Source organism: Leptonychotes weddellii, chromosome 11 (assembly GCF_054177405.1).
Source record: "Leptonychotes weddellii isolate Sample4059 chromosome 11, ASM5417740v2, whole genome shotgun sequence".
NCBI classification, from domain to species: Eukaryota; Metazoa; Chordata; class Mammalia; order Carnivora; family Phocidae; genus Leptonychotes; species Leptonychotes weddellii.
Genome location: NC_138379.1, coordinates 63,441,221 through 63,459,889, shown reverse-complemented (window position 1 = coordinate 63,459,889; position 18,669 = coordinate 63,441,221). Strand labels below are relative to the sequence as shown.

The 18,669-nt window shown below is 37.5% G+C and overlaps 1 protein-coding gene across 3 annotated transcripts in view; it reads left to right on the top strand.

Moving 5' to 3' along the window:
* MRE11 (MRE11 double strand break repair nuclease) overlaps positions 1–18,669 on the top strand; it is a 73,862-nt gene that overhangs the window by 14,101 nt on the left and 41,092 nt on the right. For all 3 annotated transcript variants that reach the window (XM_081799033.1, XM_081799034.1, XM_081799035.1), the window contains exons 5-12: positions 608–695; positions 1,804–1,945; positions 4,978–5,092; positions 9,122–9,307; positions 10,213–10,384; positions 11,648–11,728; positions 15,361–15,487; positions 18,068–18,168. In XM_081799033.1, the coding sequence (XP_081655159.1) occupies positions 608–695; positions 1,804–1,945; positions 4,978–5,092; positions 9,122–9,307; positions 10,213–10,384; positions 11,648–11,728; positions 15,361–15,487; positions 18,068–18,168 (1,012 nt within the window). The remainder of the gene's footprint in view (positions 1–607; positions 696–1,803; positions 1,946–4,977; positions 5,093–9,121; positions 9,308–10,212; positions 10,385–11,647; positions 11,729–15,360; positions 15,488–18,067; positions 18,169–18,669) is intronic.

Here is an 18,669-nt window from a genome sequence, read left to right as displayed (position 1 = left end):
ATGGTTTCTAAAACATGAAATGAAAAAGCAGGGTACAGAAATCCATATTGTGCTACCATTTGTGTAAGAAGGAAGGAGGTGCATTTATTTGCTAATGAAGGTATAGGACATTATTGCAGAGATACACTAGAAGTTGCTAATTGCATTTGCCTCTGAGAAGAAGAGCTGGATGACTAGGGGCAGAAGTGGGTGGGAGACTTGTAAATTGCACAAGTAGTAAGTGATAGAGCTGGAATTTTGAATCTTGGATTCCAAAGAGGGTGTGTTTCCATCCCTCCTCCTCCTACAAATAACTATATACAAAGGCTTTCAGAATTCTTAAGACCTCTTTACTTTCCATTAGTCAGGTATAACTCTCTTTCATACAGTTCACAAATACCGTATATTGCAGTGTTTTCTTTAAAGTGTAGTACTTTGAGATACTTCAAACTTGAATTGAAATGAATTGTTGCCTGTCATTTTATTTCTTTAAAGCTCCAAACTAGTGGTTTTCTGCCAACTTACATCATCCAGTTTGCCCATAATTGCATTAATTTTTTTAGAGGAGGATATTGGGGAAAACAGCTTTTGTCTTTTATAGAAACATTAATTTTTTTTTTTTTTTAAGGTTTCCGTGGGTGAACTACCAAGATGACAATCTCAACATTTCGATTCCAGTGTTTAGTATTCATGGCAATCATGATGATCCCACAGGGGTAATTATTGGGTTCTTACAGTTTGTTGTCACTTTAGTTTGTGGAAAGCATTCTTGTCCTTCCCAGAAATTTTTAGTCAAATTGAGTCAGAAAGTCAAGTTGACTTTGTATCATTTATATATATAAGCTTTTATACTGCTTTTTAGATAATTTTCTAAAATCTGGATTATAATTGGTGTGTGAGGTATGCTTTTATTTCATTAGTGCTGAAGTTAACAATAAGTAACCAGGAATAGGAATGAATACCTAACATTTGTATAAAACTTTATAGTTTACCTGGTGTTTGTGTCTCTTATCTCAAAATCTTTCCTGTAGGAAATGATTTCTCATCAAAAGTTTTAAATCTAAATTAGATCATCTTACTGCCTGTTTGATGGGGAAGCAATAATAGAGGGTCCTGCACTTAAAATATCTTTTTGTTTTATCTGATCATTAATATCATAAATCATTAGTTGCCTAGTTTTTTTTTTCCCCATGGCTTAAGAGGTCTGCTTAATATTACAAAGCACTTAATTCAGGGTTGGTTTTTATTAATTAATTTATTTTTTCATGCTGGTCTTGAACTCATGCCTCTGAGATCGAGACCTGAGCTGAGATCAAGAGTGGGACATTTAAACAACTGAGGCACCCAGGTGCCCCTGGTTTTTATTTTTGGTGGCCAAGACATCATAAGTTTTTTTTTTTCGTCAAGATTTTATTTATTTATTTGGGGTAGAGAGAGCGAGAGTTGAGTATGAGCAGGAGGAGGGGCAGAGGGAGAAGCAGACTCCCCATTGAGCAGGGAGCCTGACGCGGGGCTCGATCCCAGGACCCCAGGATCATGACCTGAGCCAAAGGCAGATGCTTAACCAACTGAGCCACCTAGGTGCCCCACATCATAAGTTTTGATGAAATGTTAACTGTGTATTTAGCACGTGGTTCCAGTTGCAGTAGGTCATTTGTAATTGAAAAAAGGTAGCAAATACTTTTGCTATTGTAATTTTGTTTTGAGAAGGCACTATCTTAATCTGTTTTAGTATATGGAATATACTTTAATAGATAATAATGTGATATGTAGATTACTTCTTTTTAGATATACATTAATATTCTTTGAAAATATTTTGCATAGGCAGACGCACTCTGCGCCCTAGATATTTTAAGTTGTGCTGGATTTGTAAATCATTTTGGACGTTCAATGTCTGTGGAGAAGATAGACATTAGTCCAGTTTTGCTCCAAAAAGGAAGCACAAAAATTGCTCTATATGGCTTAGGTAAGATGATTTTATTTTACTGTTTATGTCAATAAATAGTTGCTTAAACAACAACTGAAATCAAATTCTGGAATTAACTTTGTTGATGTATGGAAAAAAGTGAGGCCATTCTAATTATTCCTGATAAGTGACTATAAAAAATGATAGAAGGTTTTGGTTGAAATTTTTTGTGTTTAATAAGGACCACTATTCCTTGATACTTCTTTTAATAGCAGTGTTGGTTAAAAAAAAATTCCTTTAGTTTCTGTTGTTGATTTTTTTCTTTCTTTTAGACTCAGATATAGAATCCCGAATGTTAGAATTATAGAGTAATTTGAAAAGCTGCATTTTGGTATCTTGGAAGTCTTTGAAATGTCTGAAGCTTCACTGTCCAGTACAATAACTACCAGCTTCATGTAGATACTGAGCACTTGAAATGCGGCTGGTCTGAATTGAGATACGCTGTAAATATAAAATCACAGGAGATTTCCAAGACTCAGAAAAAAATGTAAAATACCTTATTAATATATTAACTTAAATAAATTAATTTCACCTGTTTCTTTTTACTTGTTTTAATATGGTTATTAGAAAATTTAAAATTACATATTTGGCCTGCTTTAGAGGCTCTCATTGTATTTTTGTTAGACGTTGCTAGCTCAGAGCTGTCATCTGTAATGCTCAGAATATTTGCTTTATCAACATGGCTATCTTCAATTTATTTAGTGTCCAGTAGGTAAAAACCTATTTGCTAGGCTTGATTCCATATGAACAAAAAATCAAAGAATATTTAATTTAGAGTGCATTCAAAGTCTATTTGTTGAGTCTTCCTTGGATTAAGTTCAGCTTGATATTTTGTTTTATGAATGCTATAGCTTTGCTGTTTTTATTGTGTATAATTTTAAAAATTATATTCCATGTTAAATCATGGGCCCTGAGAGAAATTAGGAAAAATTTCACACTGTAGCCTTAACATAGTTTTTATATTTTTGAGTGATTTTAATATAATAGAAGCTTAGGAGACTTTATTTACTTCATTCAAGTCTCTGTGTGTATGTGTGTGTATATTTTATTTTTAAGATTTTATTTATTTATTTGCCCAACTGAGAGAGAGCACAAGCAGGGGAAGCAGGAGAGGGAGAAGCAGACTCCAGCTGAGCAGGGAACCTGACTGGGCACTCCATCCCAGGACCCTGAGGTCATGACCTGAGCCAAAGGCAGACACTTAACCGACCGAGCCACCCAGGAGCCCCTCTTTGTATGTTTTTTAAAAGAATAATTATGATGGGTGGTTTATGTAAATACTTACCCTAGGGAACTTTTACAGTCTTTGTCCAGTTTTCATGATTTCTTTCTTTCTTTTTTTTTTTAAGATTATTTATTTGAGAGCGAGAGAGAGAGCACAAGTGGGGTGAGGGTCAGAGAGAGAAGCAGACTCTCCGCTGCGTAAGGAGCCTGATGTGGGACTTGACCCCAGGACTCGGGGATCATGACCTGAGCCAAAGGCAGACGCTTAATGACTGAGCCACCCAGGCACCCTCATGATTTCTAAAAAGTAGAAAAGCATCATGGTTATCTATATTTTAGAGAGAGGGAAAATGAGATCAGAGTGTTATGTCTGATTTTACAAGTGGTAGAGCAAGAAGTGAAATATACTTTTTCAAAAGATGCTAACAGGTATTTTAATCACTGCAGTGCTAGGGATCATATCTGCAGAAAATGGGTGAGCTCCTACTTTCAGACTAAGCCAGATCCCAATATGCCTCAGGCACTGCCTGGAGCATTGTTCAGGTCATCCATTTTCTCCCAAACTCATTTCATCCTGTTCTTTTCTCCTTAACTGGATTCCACCCCCCACCCCCCATTCTCACCCCAGCCCTCTCTCTACAGTTAACAGATTCCCACATTTCACGTTTCTTCTCTACTCCCGACCTACAGGGAAACTGACTGATCCCTAAGGTTCTGTGTCCCACACACTTCTGTCTGGCTTCTTACAGACTTTAAGGCAGAAGCGGGGGTAGGGGGTTGGGGGGAAGGAATCACTTATCCCCCTTCTCCCTGCTTGCCACTTCCTTTCCTGTCTATAAACACCCTGCCCCCCTTGAGGCTAATTGGCTAAACTGCCCTGCCCTTTCCCCTCAAATTTTTCACCTACCTACTTTCAGATTTTGTCAGTGTTCTCAAGGCTTCAACACCTAAGTAGATCAACCTTCTAATGCCCTGGACTTTGTATGTCTTGACTTTTTTGTTTCCAGTTTATATGTTCTGCATTCCACCATCTGTTCCATTGGTCACACTCTAGAAATTCTCTTTAAGAAGCTAGACTTTTTCCAGTTCTTGGCTTCTGCATTATTGGCTTTTCTTCCAGGGCCTTCCCTAATGACTGCATAAAGTAGCAACTTGTCCCCCCACTGATATTTGCCATCTTAGCATCCTTTTTCCCTTTTATGATATTTGAAAGTGGAATTTATGTATTTAGTTGTTTTTTTGGCCTTCTCCACTAGACTAAGGTGATCCTTTGGGGTACAGGAAGAATTATTTAAAAGTCATTATATTAATAAAAAGCATAATATCCTTATTTAAAAATATATATTTAAGAATAGTGATCTGATACACACATTATAAAATAAAGATGTTAAAAAGAATGAGATAAAAAATAAATGTATTTAAGTATTCTCATCCTTTTTAACATTTCTAGTTTATAATGTATATATTAGATCAAAAGTATGTATAATAAATAAAGGGATAGTGAAAAACAGTATTACTGGAAATTTTAATAAGAATTTAAGCATAGAAAACTTCAAATTTTCATGCCGTGTTTTCCAGATTTTGAAGGTATGTATGCCTGGCATGGGAAACATTTTTTAAATTACAAGTGTCTTCTCAGCAGCTGTCATGCAAGAACCTGGAACACAATCATTTGTAAATAATGATTCCAGATTTCAAATATATCTCTAATAAGAAAATGAAATACTTGAAGAAACACATAATTTAGAAAGAAAACATTGATTTTTAAACCAAGTAAGAAACCAGTTTTAAAATAATGTCTGTTTCAGGTTCCATTCCAGATGAAAGGCTCTATCGAATGTTCGTCAATAAAAAAGTAACAATGTTGAGACCAAAAGAAGATGAGAACTCTTGGTTTAACTTATTTGTGATTCATCAGAACAGGTAAAAGTATTCTTTGGGAAAAAAATTTTTTTTTCTAAATTTTTGAGTCAAGTATTGAGGTCCCTCAAATCTCTGTTTCCAGGCTTCCATATTTCCATAAAATGTTCCTTATTCTTTGAAAGTTGTCAGTGCAGGATCATGCAAAACTTACATGTGCTTTGTGTGACTGCATTTTGAAATTGTTTCCAATAAATCGTATCTGTAAAGAATATTTATGACATATGGATAAGGCACAAGAATAACCATAAAATTGAATACTCTTAAATTCAGCAGAAAAGTAGAACATTACCAGTACATTATCCCATGCACTTCCTTGACCCCATCTCTTTCTACATACCCAGAGGGAAACACTATTTTTAATTGTATTTAATCAGTCTGTTGCTTTGCTTTATCATTTAATCACATCTATATCTTTCACGAGTATTTTGTTTAGTTTTGGTTAAACTGGAACCCTGCTGTGTATTTTGTAGCTGGCTTATTATTTTCCACATTATATTACTAAGATTCATCCATTTTGATGCTTAAAAGCATAATTAATTTTCACTGATCTGTACAGTTACAGTTTTTCTTGTGTTGGTGAATGTTTTGTGTTATTTCCAGAGTCTTGCTTTTTTAAACCTTTTTGTTGTGAATACTCTTACATGCATCTCCTGATGCATAGATCAGGTGTTTTTCTAGAATATATTAAATGTAGCTAGATCAGCTGCCTTTTCTTAGCATTTTGAAGAAGTTTGATCTTTTGGTAGGGTGCAGGACTGATCGAAAGGACGGAAGACTTGGTGCAGGATGTATTGTGTGGTGACTCCAGTTAAAGTGTGGAATGACGGTAGTGATGGCGGTGAAACTGATGTGGAAGGGACAAACCTGAGAAGTTACAAGGAAGACTCCAGAGGGGTTTGGGCCTGATTGTATAATTTATTACTGAACAGATATTTATTCAGTGCAGAATACTCTGGTACTAAAGCCCACTAAGTGCCCCGTGAAAGAGAAGGCTCTATGAGGCAGCCTTATGTGCGCTCTCAAGCAGTGGGTTTCAAAGGAGGAGGAGCAGGCCAGAGTTTTAGTAAGTGCGGTCTCCCTGTAAGCTGGCACCACTGGGAGTTTGTTCTTTGACTCGCTTAGGGCTTCCCAGTTCTGCTACCCTTTCTACTATCCCAAAGTAGGGAAAAGTCAGAAGCAAAAATCATAAGTGACTCCAAGAACTTCAACCGGAATGAGAGGTGGAATGGCAGCATCAGGAATGGGAATGGGTAGTATGATGTTGATAATGGTTAGTTGCTGGTGATGATAACATTGATCATTTGATGAAGGTGGTGTATGCCAGGTTGCTCCAGGGTCAAGGTCCCATTTTCCATTTTGTAATTAATACTTTGGGAAAAATACTTGGAGGGTATATGAATATCCTGTTTGGCCTTAAAATTTTGCCCACTAATTTTAACATCTTTTGGTGGATCTCATTTCCAGCAATGAATACTGTGGTGTTGCAATTGTTGTTTTTTATTTTCCCTCATTCTTTTTGCATTTATTAATTGAAATTCTTCTATAAGGAAGATTTGTCCCTTCTCTCTCGTTTATTTGTTCATTTATTTATGTTGTTACGGACTTGAAGGATATTTATTTTATCCTTTGAGTTATAATCCAGTACTGTCAGGTTTTTTGTTGTTGTTGTTGTTCTAATTGTTCCAGTTTTGACCATTGAGAGTTCTTGTATTTTAGCCTCTTTGTCCTTTCATCATGCCCTCTTCCTTTTTATTTATTTATTTTTGATCATGTCCTTCACTTTCTGGTACCACAAGATGCTCCAGGCTCATCTTGTATTTTGTACCCTAGCCCTGGAATCAACCACTTTTCCGTGGAGCCCTGATTGCCTTTTTTGGAGAACAGTATTTAGAAACCCAGATATGGCCGATAGATGTGCTTGTTGCAGCTGGGACTCTTTCAGCCCTCAGTGATCAGAGTTAAGGAAATATGTGTATATATCCTAACCTGTGAATACACATCTGTGTTTGTTAAAAACACACAGGCAAGCATGAGTTTGTAGTTATTTTAACCCAGCCCGACAGGGTTCATTTTTTTTTCTTCTCCCTTTTTTTATGTGGGAGTTCTTTCTCTAACAGAAACCTGGATCATATTATCTATAATATATTAATTTTTTCAATTTTGGTTGACATATAAGGTAATTTCAAAATTGCTGACCGGTACCCATGAGAAACAAATTTGCCAACTAGTGTTTACATAAGCTATTTTAGTCTTTAGCCTTACTATATCTAGTTAAAACACCACTTCTGGACTTACTTAGGCCATCTCCTTTTCCCCCAGCCCCTTCAACATGATTATGCAGTTCTTTTGTAATACCGTTAGGCTCATTTGTCACCTTCTCCATTCTTACGTACTTTTTTATTGCTTTCATGGACTTTTGAAAAACAGGGTTTGTCCTAGTGAGTGACTTTTCAGGAGCCTTTTATATTTTACTTTATTTCCAATTTGTGTCTATACATGGGCCGGTTTCTTTCTCTGGCTGAAAAAGAAAGTAGACTCTGAAGTGGAAGAGCACCTTATCATACAGAATATTTCCATAGGGATGTTTTGGTCAACTTTTAAGTCACAAATCAGAGTCAGCCCACCAGCATAATCTTCCCTCTTCCATGAAGAGTCGGTGCTCTATGAAGGCACAGTTGCGTCATATAGTATTCAAGTTATTCTGTGTTTCTTCAGTAACTGTGATTATGTCATACCCTAGATAGATGTTTTTTACATAAAAATATCCCTAGATACACGAGCCTGCAGCTTCTCTGATTTCACTTTCAGCTCTTCCTTGCATTCCTTCTGCTCTGCCATTCTCCTCTCCTTGCTGTCCTTGAACTCACTGAATACATTATCACTTCAACACCTCTGCCATCTATCTGCTGCAGGACTCTGTTCAGGACTCAGCCCTCTGCCGAGGACTGATCCTTTCTTCCCTTGCATGCTTGATCCCTCGTTGTGGTTCTCTGCTCATGTGTCGCCTGGCAGAGCGGCCTATCCTGACCACCCTCTGCATAGTAACATTCCCGTTCTGTGTCACTTCTCCCTTTATTTCTCTTTATAGCACTTACCACCACCTGACAGATTATGTATGAGTACACATGCACACACATGTACGTACTCCCCCACTAGCAAGGACTTTGTTCCCTGCTGTGTCTCCAGTATCTAGAAGAGGCCTGGGACACCTGGCACAGAGTAGACCTGCAGGAAATATTCTTGAATGAATGAATATTGATTTGCGTTAAGTGAATGTTAGGTTGAAGTATTTGATCACTTTTACTTAAATTCCCAGTGATAAAGTCAGTGTTAGGGAAAACTTCCTTCTTGTTTTTCCTCACTTTGGGTTTTCACATATCTTTTAATAATGACAACTAATCTAGGTATAAAACCGGAGTTTGCAAATCTTCATACAATGTTTTATTTAATATTGAAAACTCATCTCTTATGTAAGACTGAAATTCTTAACTCCCATTCTTACCAGTAAACAAACATGTTAAAAAATGGCTGGACATCTTTAGAAATTTGTTTTTATTCTACAAAGTTTAGACTTAACTCACTTTCATTTTCTGGCCGCCCCCCCCACCTTACATATAGTCAAAGCGATTTATACATTTTCACTATTGATAGAGCTCGTGCTGCTGCTTTTCTGATTTCACTCCCAGCTCTTCCCTGCATTCATTCTGCTCAGCCACACTGTTGATGGAGTGCATGCTTTTCTGACTTTCCCTCTGTAAAGCCTTTTGCAATCGGCCTCTCAGTGTAGAATTGACCAGTTTCTCTCTTGCGGCTCCTACTTGTCTGTGTCCTGCAAGTTTGTAAACCTTTTGAGGGGAGGAATTAGGTGTTATCTTTGCACCCCTAATCCCTTGAATAGTTTCTGGCACAAATAAGAAATGTAATAAGGCTTTAATGAATGGAGAAAGAAAGATCTGTACAGCTTTACTTACTATGAAGTGTTTCTATATCTCTGGACATTTATATTTATTTTTTAAAATCTTGGTATAGGAGTAAACACGGAAGTACTAACTTCATTCCAGAACAATTTTTGGATGACTTCATTGATCTTGTTATCTGGGGCCATGAACATGAGTGTAAAATAGCTCCAACCAAAAATGAACAACAGCTCTTTTATGTATCACAGCCTGGAAGTTCAGTGGTTACTTCTCTTTCCCCAGGAGAAGCTGTAAAGAAGTAAGTAGTTGTTTTGTTTTGCAAATCAATTAAAATGAAATTCTTGCTATAATCATCCTACAGGTTCAAAGTACTGATGGTTTTTTATATGATAGATTTCTTTATGAAGATTAGTTATTTGATGTAGTCTTACTATTTTCCCAGATCTTAAAGCCATTTTCAACAGGATAGCGTCCCAGTAGTGTTAATGATTTTGCTGCTCATTAGACATATTCAGGGCTAACACTTTTGCCAATTAAATTTCAAGTTAGAGTGCTATGGATGATGATTACTAATTTCACAAAGTCCATTTATAAACAAATTCACCTAAAGCCATTTAATTGAGATTTTTCTGGTTATAAATGCAACATTATAGCATATCTCATTTCTTTTCATTCTTTAGGGGAATTATATGATAAAGTAGTTAACAGTGATTAAGCCCAGTTTTTATAATGGATTTCACCTTTTGAATCCACTCAGATTTTGATTGTTATGATAATAATAGGTTTAAAGAATATGGTAGGATGTAAGTTTGGCTTTTTTTCTTCAGAGTTCTGCTAATTCATTTTATGCATGTGTGTGTACGTATATCCTCACGCATAATCTATGTATGTGTGATAGTCTGCACCATCGATACTACTGTCATAGTCCTGGTAACATGATGTCCTGCCTACTGTCTGTCTGTCTTCCCTCACTAAAGTGTTTGTTTGTTTAGGCAGGGAGGGATAAGTGGATTTTATTCTGGGGAAGAATGTTAACATTTTTTTCTGGTGATAAAACATTAAGTTGTTAAAAAAAGTTTTTTAAGAGTATGATTTTACAGAGAAATATTTTGTAGGAACTTAGAGATACGGTAGTTTTGGTGTGCACATTTTCCCAAGAAAATTTACAGAGTGACTAGGCTTTCATTTCCCTCCTCATTTCAGACATGTCGGTTTGCTGCGTATAAAAGGAAGGAAGATGAATATGCAGAAAATTCCTCTTCACACAGTGCGACAGTTTTTCATGGAGGATATTGTTCTGGCTGATCATCCAGACATTTTTAACCCAGATAATCCTAAAGTAACCCAGGCCATACAGAGCTTCTGTTTGGAGAAGGTAATTCCTCTAGATAAAGGTCAGTGAGATCTGCTTTAGCTGAGAGTTGATTTACATTGAATTAAATACTTCTGTAGAGTGGAAGAAGTCTTTGTACTTTAGTTACAGTCTCATGAAGCCCATAAGGAAGCACTGCTGTTCCATAAATGAGTTTAATTGTATCAAAGACATTTTTTTTAGTCTTGGAGATGGAAGAATGTTAAAGGTAGAAGAAACTTTGTTTAATTAAGCCCCCTCCCAGTTCCGTTCCTCTTCCTCAAAAACCTACACATAATCTTTCCTTTGTCTTTATTCTGATTTGATAATTTGTTCATTTTATTTATGAAAGCAGGTGGTGGCTTTGACTGGGAACGGGAGGATACTGTGGAGGATGAGGAAAGCCTTAGCATCTCTAATAATCTCTGTTAAGCATCCCTTTCACCCTGAAAAGTACCCCACATGAAATCTTTAAATGTCTCTGCTATGCGCCTTGTAGCTTCCGCATAAGTACCATACCTCACCTTCCATGCAGATTTGCCACCCCTGAACTTCTGAGAAATTCTAGAGCTGCTGCTGCAGTTGCACAAATGCACTTGATAATATGTAAATTGACAGCTTAATACCATTAATTGCTTGTAATTCTTACAATTATCACTGATATTCATCGATCGCTCATATATTCTGGGCACTGTTGATAGCATTTTGCATTTAATCCACTCAACAGTGCTGTAGGTAGGTAGAGCCTGTCATCTGCATTTTATGGAAAGAATAACCGAACCTTAGATGAAATCACTCACCCAGTGTCACAGCCTTCCCGGCAACATGTAACTCACATAGCTGAAAAGTTGAAGAGTATGCTGGTTTCAAGAGGACTAGACCCAAAAACTCATATTAAGACTGCAGTTTCTGTGTTTAGCCCCCATGACACCCGCTCTGTAGGTAGTTGTCTGAAGCTTCACCCTGAGGACAGTATGTCCACCGGGTGGCCCCCAGACTCACAAAGTCCTTAGAGCAGAAAGAACCTGTTTTCCCAGTCATTCCAGATCAACTCCTAGCACTGCTTTCTGTTAGACTGAGGTCATGTGTGTGTCCCTGGGATGTGGAAAATGGATTGATTGGTCAGGCCTATGTCAGGTCTCTCAGCCTTGACACAACTGACATTTTAGACTGGGTAATCCTTTGTTGTGGGAGGTTGCATTGTAGGAGTTCAACAATGTCCTCTCTGACCTCTACCCGCTAGAGTAGTGTCCTTCCCCCAAGTCATGACAATATTTTTATTTTGAGATTAAAGAAATGCTTGAAAATGCTGAACGAGAACGTCTGGGAAATTCTCGACAGCCAGAGAAGCCTCTTATACGACTGCGAGTAAGTCCTATGTAGATAAATTAAACTTTATTGATTTTCAGAGGGTAGTACTACACAGTTTACATAATTTTTTTAAAAAAATTAGTAAGAAGAGTATATACAGTAATAAAAGCAATCACTATCTGGCACCAGAAATAATAAAGCTGTCAGGATTTGATTTAATCATAGTTTGATTCTGATAAACTTGATTTTTTTTTCTTATTTTTTTCATTTTCTGAATAGTCTGTTGTTCTATTTAATAGGTTGGCCAAGTCTGACTCCATCTTTTACTCTCTCTCCCCCTCACTCCCTGTGACCTCCTGCAGCTCTCTACTCTCACACTCTCCCCTCATCTGTTCAGTGAGGCCCCCCAATGAGATGGCACCCCCATATCTGCTCACCAGCACTCCTGATTTCACTTACCCTCTTCTGCTTGTTCTTTTCTTTGTTCTCCACAACACATCCTCTTAACCTACTATATGCAATGTATTTATTTTGGTTATTGTGTGTCCTCAACTACAAAGCTGTAAGCTCCATGAGAGCATGGAACTTTGTGAATTTTGTTAACTAATGTATCCAGAGATCTCAGAACAGTTGTGGCAAATAGCAAGTGCTTGAGAAATATGTGGAAAGAATTAAGTATTTTAGAGTATTAAAAAATTTAAAGAAATTGAAGCGCTTTCTGTGCCTGGAAACCTACTTATTTGTTTCCATCATGGTATAAAAAAAGTAACAGGTCTCTTTTTTTTTTTTTTTTGTCCCTCTGCCTTTTCCTTCAATTAGTTCTGCACCTGTCTTTTATTTTCTTCCAAACCCCTCGAAATACATAGCCCTTCCTACTCATTTAACATTCTGTTCCTCAGTCCACTATAAACAAGGCTCAAGTAGAAAAGATATTCAGTTGTCAAAGTGAGTAGCTTGTTTTCATCTGGCTGAATCACTCTTTGGCTTTCTTATCTTCGAGTTATGTTTGACCTGTCCTCTCTCTTAGCCCTCTTTTCAGCCTAGGCATATGGCTTTAAGGACCACCTATAGAGTGATGATGCCCACATCTTTACCTCCAGCTTAGACCTCCTTGTTGAGGTCCAAGAGCCACCCCACCCCCACGCCCCAAAGCCTGGTACTCAAGGAATAATCAAAACAACACTGACATCACCTGGGAAACAATTACTGCTTTTATGTATTTATTTATTTACTTATAGAGAGGGAGGGGGAGAGAGAGCGAGAGGGAGAAGCAGAGGGCAAGGGAGAATCCCAAGCAGACTCCATGCCTAGCGGTCAGCCCAGTGAGGGACTCGATCTCACAACCCTGAGATTGTGACTGGAGCCAGAATCACAAGTCAGAAGCTTAACTGACTGAGCCACCCAGGCGCCCCTCATGTGGGAAATTTTTTAAAATGCAGAATCTCAGGCCCTATATCAGACCCACTGAATTGCATTTTAACAAGATCCCTAAGAGATTTGTATGCACATTAAAATTTGAGAAACTCTGGGATATATAGTGTGAAGATAAAGGGTATAGTTGAGAGCCAGAATGCCTGGGTTACTGTATGACCTTGAACAGTTGGATCTTTTGTCCCTTGGTTTGTACCTCGTAGATTTACAAGATCAAAATGAATTAAATATTACCTGTTGCACAGTAAGTAATCTGGTCCTTTCTGTCTATCCCATTGTCATTGCTGAAGTTGAACCCTGATTTTCTCTTATCTGGCCTATAAATGCAGCTTCCTTCCTGACTCTGTCTTCAGTTTCTCCCTCCCCCCCCACCTCTAGCCTCTTCACACTAATGCCAAAGTCATCTTTGTAAAAAGACTTTGTAAAACACAGTCTTGCATGTCTTTCCTGCTGAAAATGACTTAATGATCCCCTAGTTAATAGGAACAAGTCTTGCATGGCATTCAAGGGTTTACATGACCTGGTCAAAACTGACCTCTTTGGCTTCTACCTCCTTTTTCTGTGAGAACCTGCTAAGTTCCAGCTATATTAGACTAAAAGTTACTGTTCCCTGGGTCCAGTGGAGTTTATTTCACTCTTTTGTACCTTAGCCCATGCTGATCCTGCTGTGTGGAATGTGCTTCTCTCCTTCCATAGCATGTTCTTCAACATCCACTTAAAGCTTTCCCCTTTTCCAAGAGCCTGTCTTGACCTCCCTTCAGAATCAGTGCTTCTACCTTTGTGCCCTCGGTCTGCTTTGTATGTACTTGTTAAGTACCATTACCATTCTGCTTGTACTTATTTATTTACATGTTTGTCCTCCCAGTCAGCTTGTGAATTTCTTGACAACCAAGATGATACTTCTTTATGGCTGTATCCCTGGCCCTTAGCAGAATGCCTAGCACATTGTGGACTCCTCAGTAAAGTTTGCTTAGTGAACGAGTTTTGTGACTCTTGGGAGCAGAAAATTTTACAAATCAACCTAAGCTGGAGTATCATTGATAAATGTATAGAAGAGTTTTGGGGAGACCCAATAACCTGAGCATTTAGCATTTTCTGTTTTATAACATGGTTGCTGTAGAGATGTAATACATAGTTGCTTTGGGAGAACCACATAGTTCTCTTTATCTGGGCAAAAGATCCCATGTCTGCCTAATACCATTAGAACCAAGTACAGTTAAATAGAAAATTGACATTCCTTTTGCTAAACACAGTGAATTATTAAATCAGTCATGAAACAAAAGAGTAGGTGTTTTCATTAGTAATAGTCCAAAAGTACATTGTATCAACTAGGGGGCTCTCACTAATTTTATGATTCAGTAAACAAATACTTTTTGAGTACATTTTGTTCTGCATGCTGGGGGACACAGTGATGATAAAACAGAGGAGGTTTTGAATTTATGGGGCTTATGGGAGGTGGAGGTGTGAGGAGAGACATAAAAAATAGGTAGCAGCAAAATGCCAGCCAGTGCTAAGTGTGATGAATAGTGTAAACTGGGTGGAGGTTAGGGGAATTTGGATAGGCCAGTGGTGCGGTACGATGCTGGTTCCCAGAGTCTGTTTTTAGAACAGCTAGTTTAGGGAAATGATTATTATCTCTTGGGAAAAAAAAAAATGTAGTATGCATTTCTCTTTGGAAAGGTCTCTGTATGACTATAAATTTCTTAACTTAGAAAGAGCCTGCCTTGAGAGGGACTGTGACTTCTAAATAGATACTGTGCTTTGAAGGTAATCATTTCTCAAAGCTAACACATTGGTTTCTTTCCCTGCATGGCTTTTCCAGCATTTCTTTGTTAGTATGAAAGTATACCCCTAAGATGATAGACCAATTAACTAAGCATCTAGGGCTGGCATTTTATTTTAGGAGAGAATTTTCTTTCTGTTTTGAAAGTTTAAGTATTTATGTTTAGAAATCTCACTTCCTTTCCTGGTGGTACTCCCAGTGCCTAGGCTTTTATCTTAATGTTACCATAGGGGGATGTAAACATTCAGACCTTGTGGGAATTCTTGATGTATCTTGGGTCCATCGTGCAAAATGTCTCGTGTAAACTCATAAACCTTTGAAGCTTTGTTTTCTCAACAGAGTAAAAGGTCTAACACCATCATGATCTTTAACATGAATTGTAGAACATATATTAGCTTTAAAGTATTGAGCATAAACATAAATAATGAAATTGGTAAACTGTTCTAGGCCTTAATAGCTTATTTTGTATTTCCAGGTGGACTATAGTGGAGGTTTTGAGCCTTTCAGTGTTCTTCGCTTTAGCCAGAAATTTGTGGATCGGGTAGCTAATCCAAAAGATGTTATCCATTTTTTCAGACATAAAGAACAAAAGAAAAACACGGGTAAGCTAGTTATTTTCACAAATTAAAAAATGCTTTTTATAGGGTTTACAAAAATCAGTCTTTAGTAAAAGAAATAGAAAATGATGAAAATATTTTTATATGATGATTTCTAGTATGTTAAGCTGGCAGTTGGAATAATTAAATCGCATGTCTTCTAAAAATTAGCAATCATTTTAAACCTGTGGATAACATTAAAGAAAGGGAAGGCTTTCTCTGGAGATGCAATTTTTAAGAACAGTGCTGCTGAGTAACAGTGCACACAGACTTTAAAGATTTATTGCTCAAAATATATATTATTGACTATACATTATTAGTGTTCAGAGAATATACTCAAATTTTGCATCAAATACTTCAACTTTTGAGTATATATGGTTTAGGAAGACTGCAGTCTTTTGGAATAAGAAGTATCTCATAGTTTGATGTTTCTCATGATCAGATAATTAATTCCTAATTAAATTTCATAAAAACTAATTGCCCTCAAGTGTGTTTATAAAAATAGGCCATCCAAGCTGAAATAATGCTTTTTATAAGAAATGTTGATCATGTTAAATATAGAGCCTTTTCTTAAAGCTATTAAGTCAGAGAACTTTTATAGAAAAATATGGCCCTTGTTTTATAGGTAAAGCTACTTAGGTTTTTTTTATTAATAAGCTTCGATTTTCAGTGTCAAATTGTGACCAAATTCTGTGTGCTGTTAACTCAACCTGAAACATTCGTTCAGATATTTAAATGGAACTCATAAAATACTCTTTTAGGAAAAAATCCTTATCAGATAATTATTTTCTTATGCTATGAATTTTAACTAATTACTCATTGATAGTGGTTTACTTTAATTGTCCATCCTTATCAATCCATTGAGATTTTATGGGTGTAGTGTTCATAATAATACAGAATATAGAATTGGTACGTTGTTACTTGAGTTTCATACATAGTCAGTTTTGTTCTAATGATTCCTTTTTGGTTTAAACATAAATTGCTACGTGGAAACAATAACCCTTTTGCGTGTTTTATTGAAAGCATTTTTTGTTATTTTGGTCAGCTCTACTTCTCAAGTACCTGTGTGACATTGTACAATTTACATAAGCTCTCTGTTTGATCTTCTTGCCTGTGAAATCAGGATAATGACTGAGCCTGCCTCATAGAGTCGTGGTGAGGATTAGATGATATAATGTGTGTAAATAGTCTAAACATAGTATCCGGCATCGTAAAATGTAGTGATCGTACTTAGGAAGTTGTATTAATTCTACTGTCTTGAGATTTGAAAAAGATTTCCGTTCACTTGTCTTCAACACTTTGCAAGAAACACACTGAACGTTGTGCTTCTTAACCCTCCAGGCCATGGCACATAGTTTTCCCTCTGCCTCAAGTAGTTTTTTCTTTTTCCTGTTTTGCTTAGTGAATCTTATTCATTTGGCAAGCCTTGATTCAAATGATAGGTGCATTTGATACCTGCACATTATTTTCAACCTTTCCTGAGAAGAATTAGGTTATTTCTTCATGTGTGTCATACTCTCTGTTTTTACCTCTCGTAGCATTTCCCACCTTTATTGTAATCATTTGCTCTTACGGGCAGGGATCCTGTCTTTTCACCATTGTGTTTTCATGGCCAGGTCCAACATCCGCTGGACAGTTAATATTTGTTTTCCTGACAAAGATTATCAGCAGAGTAGGTCCTGGACCCTCAGCTTCTTGGCTTCCCACTCTGTACTCATTGTATTCTTTACCTGCTATGTGTGAGACAGTTCTCCTGCTTAGGAAAGCAGCAAAAGTGCTGTAAGCATACATCCCATTTGTCTCACAGAATATTAAAAAGGGCTGAGATTTAATTAAATGAATAATTTCTACAGTTTCATCAAGGACATTCTTTTTTTTTTTTTTTTTAAAGATTTTATTTATTTATTTGAGAGAGAGAGACTGAGAGAGAGAGAGCATGAGAGGGGGGAGGGTCGGGAGGGTCAGAGGGAGAAGCAGACTCCCCGCCGAGCAGGGAGCCCGATGCAGGACTCGATCCCGGGACTCCAGGATCATGACCTGAGCCGAAGGCAGTCGCTTAACCAACTGAGCCACCCAGGCGCCCCATCAAGGACATTCTTAAGTGAAACTGGCTTTCTTTGTTTTGCTTTGAGCTGTGCAGATGTGGTGGTGAGTGTTGTACAGTTCCAAGCCATTGCCTTGACTTATAATAAGGAACCAGCGATTGTAGCCACAATTGCTTTTGTATCATCAGGGCAAGTGGCAATGTAGCGGAACAGGTAAATAGCATCTTGGTGTCGTTACGAAAGTTTGGGCCCTGAGCATTCCCTGAAATGGTCTTGGAGAACAGAGGTCTGAAGATCACCCTTTGAGAGTAGCTATAGGAGCCAAGACTTGGAGATAGGAAAAGAAATACACATTTTGAGGAAAAGACTGCGGCTGTTAGCAATAATGCCATGTGTTTGCCTCAAAATTTGCCACGTTGAGCAAGCTGATCATTAATCCAGTTTGGCCATACCTCCTGTACTGAACCAAACCTGCCATGAGTTGGGGCACTTTTACACTGTCACAGAAACTACTATTTTTCCACGGACTTCTTTTTTCTAGGAGAAGAGATCAACTTCGGGAAGCTCATCACAAAACCTTCAGAAGGAACAACCCTAAGAGTAGAAGACCTTGTAAAACAGTATTTTCAGACTGCAGAGAAGGTAATTTCTTAGTTACAGCCTACATGTTGAAGAATGGCTCTCTGAGGATAACCGACTTTAATTTGGGATATGTACAATTGATATTTCAAACAAAAGGGATCCTCACAATGTTCCCATGAACTAAGTGGGACAGCAGTTAATTATATTCACTTCTGATTACTCTTCATCAAGAAAAATCAGTGTTTAATTAATGGTGTTATTATTGTGGCTATTATTGTTACTGTTGTTTTGCTCTTCCTTTTTATCTCTACTGCATGTTTTTTTTTTTTAAAGATTTTATTTATTTGAGAGAGAGAGAATGAGAGAGAGAGAGAGAACATGAGAGGGGGGAGGGTCAGAGGGAGAAGCAGACTCCCCGCTGAGCAGGAAGCCCTATGTGGGACTCGATCCCGGGACTCCAGGATCATGACCTGAGCCGAAGGCAGTCGCTTAACCGACTGAGCCACCAAGACGCCCTCTACTGCATGTTTCTGAATCCAGGATTTACCTCTCTTGCATTTA